Genomic DNA, 13,646 nt, shown 5'->3' on the forward strand with positions numbered 1-13,646 from the left:
GAAGAGGTTGGGTCAAAGGTCAACACTTAAATATGATTTGTACTCATTTTGTTTCTCAAAAGTATTTGAAGAAAAGTTAGAGATTAAATTTGGCCCTGATTTCTTCAAGGAAAGCTTATTCAGTCTTTTAATTCAGAACAGACCAAAGAGAGTAAAGATAACAGAGAAAGAGACAAAGAACTAGATAGAGAGGTCCAGACAAATAGATTTACAATCATCTAAATTTGCCGATATTTAAATGTTTAAGTTGAATTTTGAAAGCAAGTGATTCATCCTGGAAGTTAAACTCAATAGGTTGACAGTAATAATGAGGAGGCTGCATAAAAGGGAAGTCTTTGGAGGGTGAAGTTGTATAAATGACAGTGATAGAAGGACACAGGTATTGGGTACTGCATGTGGATCAGTGGGGAATAGCAATGAAACTTAAGTAGCGTCAGCAATGGTAATGAATGTTAGGAAGGGGTGAGGAAGTACAATGATAAGATCAAACAGAGAGAATCAGCATGACTGATGAGGAAAATGGTTTTTGAAGGAAACCCTTTTGGAAATGGAGAATTTCACTCTGCAACTCTTGACATCATCTTTGACCTAAACTGCTGACATGAAAGAAGTAGAAAGTGAAAATAAAGCAGCACAGGAAAGCTAAAGAAACAAAAAAAACACTGACAGAGAACGTGCAAAAGCAAAAATAACAAAAAAAAATTAGAGATACAGCAACATGAATGCAACAAAGATAAATAAGAGAGATCAAATTCTCTGATGTATCGCAGAATTGCAGTAATGTTAGAATAAATCACACATAAAAGCACAGAGGGCAAAATCTGCTTGGCTAGAAATTGTGAAAATGATTGAAGTACTTTCTTCTTGACATGTTTTTTATATTGCAAACATTATAAATAATAAGCTATGGTTAGATTTACCGGTGTTTCATTGCAATTTTTGGTTTCCAGTAGCTTTGTGTTTCATTCCATTCTAGCTGTCGTAGATCCATGTAGATATAATGTTTGTGATCGTTAAATTCGGAACTGGTGTTAGCTATTTCAATAAATGTTCCATAATAAAAATTTTGCCAAATGCAAAGAAAAATAATATGTATTTACATAGCACTTCTCACAACTTTAAGTAGTATGAAAATGCTTCATGGTCAATACTGTTTGAAGTATAATAATTCTTGTTTTTTGATCAAATTTGTTCTAATTATCAATGCAAGAATGATCCAATTAGTTAGTTTCAGCAATGTTAGTTTACACCCATATAAAATAAAGTATTTAACAACAAGGTGATTAGTTTAAACAGATGGAAAGATCACACTTTTTATAAATCTGAAGTTGTTGATGGAAGATGCAAGTGCCAGGGTAGACTCTTGGCTAGGAATCATGAAGACTCAACGTGTTTATTGAACATGGTCATAAAAATTTCCACATTTGCAATTAGAGTCATAGAGTCATAGAGATGTGGAGCATGGAAACAGACCCTTTGGTCCAACTCATCCATGTCGACCAGATATCACAACCCAGTCTAGTCTCATTTGCCAGCACTTGGCCCAAATCCCTCTGAACCCTTCCTATTCATATACCCATCCAGATGCCTTTTAAATTTAGTAATCATACTAGCCTCTACCACTTCCTCTGGCAGTGCATTCCATACAAGTATCAGCCTCTGCATGAAAAAGTTGCCCAAGGTTCATTTTAAATTTTTCCCCTCTCACCCTAAACCTAGGCCCTCTAGTTCTGGACTCGCCCACCTCAGGGAGAAGACCTTGTCTATTTATCCTATCCAAGCCCCTTGTGATTTTACAAACCTCTCTAAGGTCACTCCTCAGCCTCTGACGCTCCATGGAAAACAGCCCCAGTCCATTCACCCTCTCCCTGTAGCTCAAATCCTCCAACCCTGGAAACATCCTTGTAAATCTTTTCTGAACCCTTTCAAGTTTCATAACATCCTTTTAGCAGGTGGGAAACCAGAATTACACACAATATTCCAAAAGTTGTGAAGTTATATTGGCGGATGTGAGGACCATAATCACATATATATTAGGTTAGGCTCTAGTAATTCAAGGAAAGGAAGGGCGGATTTTAAAAATTTATAAACATTTACTCTTCCTTATTGTGGCCTTAACTAGCTTCATGCGTCTCTTTCCAAATAGCACTTAACTGATATCTTAGCAGGTGAACTATAAAATTCACAAGGCTGCCTTCAACCGTGACTAAATCAGCTGGTGAAAATATTTGTTTCTGACTATGGAAAGACAAAAAAGTAAATGAGAATGTGTTGCCAAAATGGATATTTGATATTTTGAAAATTGATGAAAAGTAACATGTCTTATGAATTGGAGCAACAAAATTTAAGGGGGGCTAAAATTTCAGGTTAGACATGGAGGCAGGCAAGGCATGGATGAAAATCTCAGTCCCAGACAGCGTGTCAGTTTCCTGACAGCTATGTCAGTGCGCTTTGAGGGAGGGAAGGTGGCCGGAGCACGGGTGAAGGCAACCCTGAGGGAATCCTACCTAATCCATTCAGAATTGGCCATGCTAAATTGCCCGTAGTGGTAGATGTAGATGTAGATGTAGGGGTATGGGTGGGTTACGCTTCGGCGGGGCGGTGTGGACTTGTTGGGCCGAAGGGCCTGTTTCCACACTGTAACTAATCTAATCTAATCTAATCTAAAGACAAATCTACGTTATTAAAGAGTTCAAAATGAACTTGTCTGGGGGAGCCTTCAGCTATTGATATTATTCACAGACTACATGTGCTGTTTAAGCAGATGACCATGAATACAAAGAAAAAGGAGGCAATCAGTGTTGCCCCAGGAAATTAGCTGGGCACCATTAACGGGTGAAAAATGGGCCTGCAGCCTTTGGAAAACCAGTGCCATTGAGTAAGTGCAAGTTGTGGGGTGTGTGGGCAAAACTACCAAACCAAATTGGCGGCTATCTTAGTATGAAAGGCTGCAGCTGGCAACTGGGAGACCTTGACATCAGCAACTGTGGGAAACAGAAAGAGTTCCTGAGAACTAGCCTTGGAGAGGAGCGAGAGAGAGAGAGAGAGAGAGAGAGACCTTTGCACTGCTGAGCTCAGTGTTCAATCAGTGATTTGAAAGTTCCAACTAAAATAATACAGTTAGTTGTGCCAAATTCAGTGAAAGTGAAATTTCCACGGGGATCAGTTGTTTCTGTGAGAATCTGTTTCATTGAAGCTTATAGTACAGGAGGAGGCCATTCAGCTCATTATGCCTGGCTGGGCTTTTTGAAGGACCGATTAATACCATTCTTCCCCCACAGTCCTGCAAATCCTGTTTCTTTCAATGCACAGTGAGAGTTATTGCGAATCTACTGCCAATGCATTTCAGGCACTGACTTCCAAATCATAGCTATTTGCTGTCCAAAAAATAAGTCATCTTTCCTCAGATTCTTTTGCTGATTATCTCAAACTAGTTTATCTTAATTTATGGAAGTAGAAATTATTTTTTTTCATCAATGGTGATGATTTAAAAGTTGCTGGCATAGATCTAAATAAGGCAGCTTAATGATGTGACCTAATGCTCATTAGGTCAAGGCTGTCCAAAGTCATTTCCTACAGCAACATGGACAGAAATCCTTTATCCCATCAGCATCAACTGATTCAAATCTGGATCCCAGAGGCTAATGTGTAAATAATACAACTCTATTCAGAATGCTAGGTCTTCAGTAATGATGAGATCGCTATATTCAATCCAATTCTATTTTTATACTGATCTTGGTAAAAGTCTAATCAGTTGCTTACCGACGACATCCATTCTGACCTCTGCAACAAATGGATCTGGGAGACTTACAATATAGCCCATCATGTGTGGCGTAGTGAGAATATAATCTCCTACAGCTTTGAGTTTGTTAAAAAGAAAATGAACAAATTAATGCCATTTCACCACAGACTGATGTCAATCAAACTGAAACAAATAAGTGCTTCGCAATCTTTTAAAAGTTTCTTGAAGATAAGTCTAGTTACCAACTGGATTGGGTTGAAGTGGGAGCAGAGATATGGGATTGAACTTGATGATTTCAATACAAAGAAACTTCAATACAAATAAGTACTTCTTGCAAACAAAAGATATTTACAGCTCGGTGATGCTAATCAGGGTCAGCGATATCACTGAGACCTCAGTCACTGGAGGCACTAGCAGAAGCATCCAAGGCACTGTCCTGACATTGAAGGAGCTGGTGTTGAATTGAAAGGTTAGGAATGGATGTTCGTAACAAACTAGGCAGCATGAATAGTCATGTTATTCAGAAGCTAAAATGATTTTGTGTGACATACTATAATAAATGAAGATGAAAATTGTCAGCTAAAGTGTGTATTTGTGCATTATGATGATGAATAAAGTGGTCCCTTGTTCTTTATGGTAATACAGTAAAGAGTACATTTATCTCTGAAAGGGTCAAAGATTTTTTTTCCATACAGCTCCTTCAATATCTCATGGTATGGTATGAAAGCCCTGATTGTTCTTCATTAAGAATAATTGTGGATTATTTCCTGCCATTTTGACTCTAACAATTGACAACAGATTTCTCAGAAACTCTGTTTCACTTTCCTGGTCAACATTTATATGATTTGGTGACAAAAAGTCTTTTTCTTCACCTACTTCCTCATTCGCTTCCTAAGCTATACAAAAGGTATACAGTTGTACATGATGCAACAGGTAAGGATCGTTTGTGAAATCCTTTCTACATTGTGCTACAAAGATCCACCAGATCTAGCAAAACAAGCAAAATGGGGTTTCAGCATTTTAATTGTTTTCGCTCTAGTGATTTCACTGGATCCTGGGGAATTCCACATACAGCAGTTTCAAGAGTCAGGGGGCAGATGTGAGTGCAGTGGCCATCACTAAGGAGAAGGTGCTGGGGAAGCTGGAAGGTTTGAAGGTGGATAATTGCCCAGACCAGGTGAACTGCACCCCAGAGGTCAGAAGGACATAGCTAAGGAGATTGTAAGAGTATTGGTGGTGATCTTTCAGGAATCATTGGAGTCAGGAAGGGTTCCAGAAGACTGGAAAGTGGCTAATGTAACACTTCTATTTAAGAAGGGAGAGATAAGAAACTATATGCCGGTTAGCCTGATCTTAGCCTTTGGTAAGATTTTAGAGTCCATTATTAAGGTGGTGTATTTGGAAGTGCATGCTAACACAGGTCTGAGTAGGCACAGTTTTATCAACGGAAAGTCAATCTGTTAATATTAAGAAATGAGGTGCTGGAAAAGCATAGCCAATCGGGCAGCATCCGAGGAGCAGGAGAGTTGACGTTTCGAGCGTAAGCTCTGACGAAAAGCTTGTGCTCAAAATGTTGACTCTCTTACTCCTCGGATGCTGCCTGACTGGCTGTGCTCTTCCAGTGCCACACATTTTGAATCTGATCGCCAGCATTTGCAGTCCTCACTTTCTCCAAATCTGTTAGAATTCTTTGTGGAGGTAATGAGCAAGTTGGACAATGGACGGCCATTGGACATGATCTATTTGGGTTTCCAGAAGGGCTATGACAAGTTGCCACACAGGAGGCAACAAAACAAGACAAGAACAAAGAACAATATAGCACAGCAACAGGCCCTTCAACCCTCCAATCCTGTGCCAACACATTTTGCCCTTCCATTCTAAAACTGTCCTCATTTACAGGATCCGTATCCGTCCTGTCCCTTCCTATTCATGTTTTTATCCAGGTGCTTCTTGAATGCTGCTATTGTGTCTGCTTCCACCATCCCCTCTGGCAGCACATTCCAGGCACTGACCACCCTTTGTGTGAAAAACCTGCCTTGCACACCTTATTCAAACTTGCCCCCTCACATCTTGAAACTGTGTCCCCTAGTAATTGACCCCTCCATCCTGGGAAAAAGCCTCATACTTTCCACTCTATCCATCACATTCACAATCTTATAAATTTCTATCAGGTCACCCCTCACTCTCCTACATTCCAGTGAAAACAAACCTAGTCTATCCAACCTTTATTTATTCTAAAATCCCCCATATCAGGAAAACCTTTTCTGTACCCCCTCCAAAGCATCCACATCCTTCTGGTAGTGTGGTGACCAGAACTGTATGCAATATTCCAAGTTTGGCCGAACTATAGTTCTGCAAAGCTGCAGCATAACTTGTCTATCCTTATACTCAATGCACCTTCCAATGAAGGCAAGCATGCCATAAGCCTTTTATCCCACCTTCTCTTTCTGCGCTTCCACATTCAGTGATCTGTGGCCCTACACATCCAAATCCCTCTGCATATCAATACTCCTAAGAGTTCTGCCATTCACTGTATAATTTCCCCCTGTACTTGACCTTCTAAAATGCACCACCTTATATTTGTCTGGATTACACTCCATGTGCCACTTTTCTGCCCATGTCTCCAACTGATTTATATCCTGCTACATCCTCTGACAATCCTCCTCATGATCTGCAACTCCACCAATCTTTGTATCATCTGCAAACGTACTAATTAGACCTGCTATTTTTTTTCTCCCAACACTTATGTAGATGATGAACAGCAGAGGTCCCAGCACTGATCCCTGTGGAACACCACTAGTCACAGCCCTCCATTCCGAAAAGCATCAGCTCACCGCTGATATCATGGAACTTCACCTTTTGTACCAGTTTGCCATGAGGGACCTTATCAAAGGCTTTACTGAAGTCCATGCAGACAACATCAACGTGTTTCCCTCATCAACCATCTTTGTTACTACTTCAATAAACTACGAAGTTAGTGAGCCATGACGTTCCCCGCACAAAACCATTTTGTCTATTGCTAATAAGTCCATTTGCTTCTAAATGCATATAGATCCTATCCCTGAGAATCTTTTCCAATAATTTCCCTACCATAAATGTGAGACATTTCTAGGATTATCTTTTTTACCTTTCTGAAACAATGGGACAACATCCTCTGGGACCTCACCTGTGGCCAAAGAGGAAACAAATATGTCTGTCATTGCTCCAGCAATTTGTTCTTTTGCCTCCCTCAATATTCCGGCAGAAATCCCATCAGAACCTGGGGATTTATCTATTTTATTACTTTTTGAGATGCACATCACCTATTCCTATTAATAGCAACTCAACACTCCCTTCCCTGAAATCTTCCTCACCAACCTCTTCTTTTTGTTGAATTCTGATGCAAAGCTTTGTTTAGGACCTCACCTATCACTTCTGGCTCCACATATAGGCTCCCTCCTTTGTTGTTGAGTGGGCCATCCTTTTCCCTGGCTACCCTCTTGCTTTTTATGTCTGTATAAAAAGCCTTGGGATTCTCCTTAATCAGTTTGCTAATGACTTTTCATGACCCTCTTTTAGCCCTTCTAATTCCTTGTTTAAGTTCTTTCCCACTTGCCTTATATACTTCAAGGGTTTCCTCAGTTCCCATTTTCCAAGAACACGTATGCTTCCTTTATCTTTTTGATCAAGATCATCCAAGTTTCACAAAGTTTGCCATATCTATCCTTCATTCCCACAGGAACTTGCCGCTCCTGAACTTGTATCAATTGCTATTTGAAATACTCCCACACATCTGACGTGGATTTGCCCTCAAATAGCCACCTTCAATCAGCAGTCTCCAGTCCCTTCCTAATATTGTTGTAGTTCACCTTCCTCCAATTTAACACCTTCACCAAAGGACTGCTTATTCCTATTGATGAGTATCTTAAAACTCATGGTATTATGGTCCTGAAATGCTCCCCCAGTGAAACTTCACTCACCTGGCCAGGCTCACTTTCCAAAACCAGGTCCAGTATAAACCCTTCCCTGGTTGAACTGTTTACATATTGTGTCAAGAAACCCTCCTAAATGGTCCTCACAAATTCTGCTCCATCCAGGCTCCTAGCAGGGAGTGAATCCCAGTCAATATAGGGAAGTTAAAATCACCCACCACAACAACCCTGCTGTTTTTTACATCTTTCCAATATCTGTCTACATTTTCTCTCCTCTATCTCCTGCCCATGGAATTAGGGACAAGGTACTGGCATGGATAGAAGATTAGATTAGATTACTTACAGTGTGGAAACAGGCCCTTCGGCCCAACAAGTCCACACCGCCCCGCCGAAGCACAATCCACCCATACCCCTACATTTACCCCTTACCTAACACTACGGGCAATTTAGCATGGCCAATTCACCTGACCTGCACATCTTTGGACTGTGAGAGGAAACCGGAGCACCCAGAGGAAACCCACGCAGACACGGGGAGAACATGCAAACTTCACACAGTCAGTCGCCTGAGGTGGGAATTGAACCCAGGTCTCTGGTACTGTGGGGCAGCAGTGCTAACCACTGTGCCACCGTGCTGCCCATTAGCTGACTGACAGAAGAGATAATGGGGTATTTTTTAAGATGGCAGCAGGTGACTAGTGGAGTTCCACAGTGGTCAGTGTTGGGGCCACAACTATTCACATTATATTAATGATCTGGACAAATGAGGTAAGGGCTAAGTTTGCAGATGACACAAAGAAAGGAGGAGGGACAAGTAATGCTGAGAAACAGGGAGACTGCAGAAAGACTTGGACAGACGCTAGGAGAGTGGACAAAGAAGTGGCAGATGGAGTACAATGTGGGAAGAGAGGCATGGACTATTTTCTAAATGGGGAAAGGCTTTGGAAATCTGATGTACGAAGGGACAGAAGATCTTGTTCAGGATTATCTTAACATTAACATGCAGGATCTATAGTTAGTTGGGAAGGCAAATGAGAGGGCTAAGATACAACAGCAGAGGTGTACTGCTGAGGCAATATAAGGCTCTAGTCAGATTGCATTTGGAATATTAGGAGCAGTTTTGGGCCCAATATCTAAGGAAGGATGTGCTGGCTTTGGAGGGAGCCCAGAGGAGGTTTATACAAGAAAGATTTCAGGAATGAAGGACCTGTCATATGAGAATCAGTTGAGGACTCTGGGTCTGTCCTTGATGGAGCTTAGAAGGATGCAGGGGGATCTCATTGAATCTTACAGGATATTGAGACACCCGAATAGAGTGGACATGGAGGAGCTGTTTCCATTCTTAGGAGAGACTAAGAACTGTGGGCATAGCCTCAGAGTGAAGGGACAATTTTTTGGAACTGATATGAGGAGAAATGTCTTTAGCCAGAAATGGTGAGTCTATGGAACTCATTGCTGAAAAGGCTGTGGAGGCCAACTTACTGAGTGTATTTAAGACAAGAGATAGATCGGTTCTTGATTAGTAAGAAGATCAAGGGTTTTGGGAAGATCGCAGAAGAATGGGGTTGAGAAACATATTTGCTATGATCAAATAGTGGAGCAGACTCGATGGGCCAAATGGCCGAGTTCTTTCCCTATATTTAATTGTCTTATGGTCTCATGTATTATGCTGATGGATGCAGGTTAGGTCAGTGTTCTTAAGCAAGGTTTCCTGCAAAAGGTTAAGGGGATTGCCCTGTTTCCACTGCACAGACAATTTACTGTAAATTTAATTCCAGTTTCCAAAGGTTACAGTACCCCGGGCAGAGGTTTTCCTTTCTCCCGACAGGCACTGGCCAACATCAGTACAATATCACTTTCATCCTGATTGGAACTACTACTTGACTCCAGAGACCCATAGTCATCTGCCCAGGGCTGTTAAGGAGATATTGTCCACCTTCAGGTTATGAGTCGAGTTTGATTAATTAGTAGACTAAAGGAGAAATGATAGCTGTTATGGACATCATCCAATATCTTCCACCAGCCTCAGTGTGACAGATTACCACACAATGGCAGTTTACTAATCTTAATATGACAATCTATCAACTCACACTGACTGTCTACTAATCACACAGTGACAGTCTATCAACCATACAGTAGGACAGGTTACCAACCTCACAGTTACAGTCTATGAATTCACAGTGACAGTCTATCGCCCACAAAATGACAACCTATTCCTCTTTACGTTTAGACTTGCATGGAATGTGGTGTGGCTAGCTCGGTCAGCATTTGTTGCCTATCCCTAAGCACCCTTGAATTAAATGGATTGTTAAACTCTTTCAGAGGCAGTTGCTGTGGGTCTGGAGTCATATGTAGGTCAGACCAGGTGAGGATGGCAGGTTCCTTTCCCTGAAGGACATTAGTCAACCAAATGGGTTTCTACTACTGCTGCTTATAGTTTCATGTTCATTATTACTCAGACTAGCTTTCAATTCCAGATTTTTAAAAACTAACTTATGTTTAATTGCACTGGCTGCCAGGGTGGAATTTGTACTTATTAGCCTCAACCTTTAGATTATGAATCTGTTGATATTATCATGACATCACCATCTTCCACACTAGGGCCCCTCCCCTGACCTGGACAAGACTCTACAATCCTTAGTAACAATGTAATACTGTAATGGGTGTAAACATAACCTAGTCTGGATGAACAGCAAGCATAAGTGATTGTACTTGTTAAAGATAAAGAACAAACCTACATCCAGAACCTCAACCTAAACTACAAATCTTCTCAAAACCTGTTAAAGATACTGTTGCTACAGTTAAAGATGCATCAACAGAGTTGTTGTTCTGCACCAGAAGCAAGATTCATATTAAATAAGTCAAACAAAATTTTAAAATGTATGTATATTTCATTGTATAACTAAACATTGTAAAGTAAAACTATTTGTGTCATGTTACAGGGATGTGTGGATTTTTGTTTTGTGTTATTGGACAGGGGGATGGAGCTCAGAGTGAAGAAACGGTGAACCCCTGGGAACGGTGACATCCAGCAAGACTGCATGGGTATTCCACTGTTCAATCAACCCGTGCAAGTCAATGATCTGCTTCATCAAGGTATGCACAATTGGTTCATGAATAGTATGACAGTTTCTTAGTTAATAGTATCCACTTACAAAATCTGATGGTTGGTGGCACAGACTGACTGTGCATTAACAGAATAATGTCATTTTCTCAAGAATATGAGAGATATAGACAGAGTAGACTGTGAGAATCTCTTCCCCATGGCAGATTTGTCTAAGACTGGAGGGCATAAGTTTAAGGTGAGACGTAACTCGTTTAGAGGAGATCTAAGAAAGAATGTTTTCACCCAGAGGGTGGTAGAAATATGGAACGTTCTGCTTGACAGAATGGTGGAGATAGATATTCTCCATTTAAGGATCATCTGGGTGAACACTTAAAATGCCAGGGTACAGCAGGCTATGGACCAAGTGCAGGTAAATGGGATTAGTGTAGTTTGATGTTTGTTGGTTGGTATTGACATGGTGGGCCAAAGGGCCTGTTTCTATGTTGTATGACCCTATAAATATGATAAGATTTGGTGGGAGCTCATTCAGGCATTCAACACAAGTCTCAGAACTTCCATTCTGTATCTGAGTAATCGCGCTCCTTGAGGAAAACTTACTCTTTGTTTTTGATGCTTGGCAGGCTCCATAAAGGAAAACACAGTGTGAGGTCCACCTAAGTAGAACACCTACCACTTGAATTTGTTGGTTGATTTCTGTGATTGCAGTTTCCACAGGACTACCTGGAATCACCCAGTGATATAAAATTTCAAAACAGTTAATCACTTTAACAGCTATTATCAAGACTTTGGTCCTTTTTAAGATGGGCTGCAAATCTGTAGACACAGATATAAGTCCCCAGGAGTGTATGTGGAAGGGAAGGGAAAGTGAGTGGGAAGGGAAGCATAATTTTAATACACTAGCTCATGAAACAACACAGTTAGGGCCACATGGAGAATTATATAGGATGGCATTAACCTTGCAGATCAACTGTCTTCTCATTTCCTCAATCTATATTCTTCCATTTCCTTGTTCACCTTATTTTTGTAGCATAGGAAGTGAAGAACTCATACCGAAAATTATTCATCCACTCTACAATTTACATTTTCTGAGATAAACTGGAGGACTATCCTTCAGTGAAGCACCTGACCACAAACAATCAGGAAACCAGTGTCAGAGAAATTCTCCAGTTCTTCAATCTCCTTTTTCAAATATCTGTGCTAGGGATGATATAGTATTGCTTTCATCAATGCAACTACAGTAGCATTGTCCGATTAAGCCCCGACTGTAATTTACAGCGTAATTGACAAGACATTTTGATTATTCTGACCTACTCCTGTTTAAATGTACCATGTGGGTTGAGGTCAACTAGCAGAAGGTGAGGACTGCAGATGCCAAAATCAAGTTCTCGACCATGTGGGTTCAGGACAGATAGTAATAATTAATGACAATTTATTGTATCAATAGCATACTATGCTAGTTTTCTCTTATTAACAGTTTTGAGAAAGAAAATCCAGGCATCACTATTTTGAATGCATTTTACAATCCTAAAGAACTTTTACTTATGTTCATTAAAATCTGAAAACAGATAAGATAATGTCTTCGAATTTTGTACTGGTGAATATACATAGAATATGAATTTGTGTCTCCTTCCATGTATTTCTTTCAGGGTGAAAGATACTTAATTTTTACACAAAAAGACATTCGCTTTAATGGAATTTGATGATTCCTTTTAAACCCATTGAAGTGATTCCAAACAAAAAGATAGTTTAGTCTAGTGAGACTCCATACATTACAAGCTTCCGTAAAACTGAATCCAAGTACTGTCTTCCGTACCTGGGATCCTACAAGTCACCTCTGGTTCATCAGGACATTTTATTGATGTTTTGTTTTCAGTTTTGTCTGGTAAATTCCGAATACTGCAGAGGAGATAGAGGATATGTGTGTGACATCAAAAACAAAATTGTTGACAAATGATGCAATTATTAAATAATTTTTAAAAGTTTAATTTAGCAAGTTCTCTTAGTGACACTGATTTCTAGTCTTCTTGTTTCCAACACTTTTTAATCACATGCTAAGAGATGAGCATGTCAGGATGCATTTTCTTTTGACTCCCTCCTATCCTTCTGTATGAAGAGATTATTAGTGCCTCACTTGACCATTGGCTAAAATCCACAATGAAATAATAATGTGTTCTTGAAAATACTATTATAAGGGATTCTGAACTACCACCATCTAGCTGGCTGAGACAGCATTGTAACAACTGGTTACCAGACAATTCAAAACAGCAAAGACAATGGTCTTTAGACTGTATTTGTTTATTGATAGTCAGTAATGTGGTCTGTATGATCTTGCCTAAAGCTATAGACTTTTACCACTCTGTACCCCCTTGATATCTCCCATTGTTCTAAAATTTTGAGCAATTTCACTAGCTTCATTCACTTTGGAATAGAAAATCTCACTGTTTGTCTTATTTTTCACTGTCGGCTTTAATCTCTCTTAGGTAGATTCCAAGTTCGTATCACATTTTTAGCATTGAACTTCTACATGAAATTTGGTAAAGCAACACTTCTCTCTATTTAGTTCACTGCAATCTCCCTCAAATTTCACATCAGGCAAAACTCAATTTTGTGCTAAAATATTTCTTTATTATTCCATGCAATGTAGGTGTTGCAGGCAAGATGAGAATTTGTTGCACATCTCTAACATCCTTGAAATGAGTTGCATTACCATGCCAATTCAGAAGCCAGTTAAGAATCAACTACATTGCCAAACAAAGTAAGGATGGCAGATTTCCTTAAAGGACATTAATGAATCAGATGAGTTATTAAGACAATCAATTGTTATTCCAATTAGTGAGGCTAGCTTTCAAAGTTCAGATATATTAGCTGAATTTGAAATTCAGCTGCTGCGGTGGGATTAAAGCCCATGTTCCCAGCGTATTAGCCTGAG

At 40.0% G+C, this 13,646-nt stretch overlaps 1 protein-coding gene across 1 annotated transcript in view; it reads right to left on the minus strand.

The window, feature by feature from the left end:
* LOC140479360 (uncharacterized) overlaps positions 1-13,646 on the minus strand; it is a 108,149-nt gene that overhangs the window by 71,237 nt on the left and 23,266 nt on the right. Inside the window, exons 7-9 of the mRNA XM_072573270.1 lie at positions 12,531-12,613; positions 3,763-3,858; positions 921-1,035 (exon numbers count right to left, since the gene is read on the minus strand). Of these exons, the coding sequence (XP_072429371.1) occupies positions 921-1,035; positions 3,763-3,858; positions 12,531-12,613 (294 nt within the window). The remainder of the gene's footprint in view (positions 1-920; positions 1,036-3,762; positions 3,859-12,530; positions 12,614-13,646) is intronic.

The sequence above is a fragment of the Chiloscyllium punctatum genome, chromosome 7, assembly GCF_047496795.1.
Source record: "Chiloscyllium punctatum isolate Juve2018m chromosome 7, sChiPun1.3, whole genome shotgun sequence".
NCBI classification, from domain to species: Eukaryota; Metazoa; Chordata; class Chondrichthyes; order Orectolobiformes; family Hemiscylliidae; genus Chiloscyllium; species Chiloscyllium punctatum.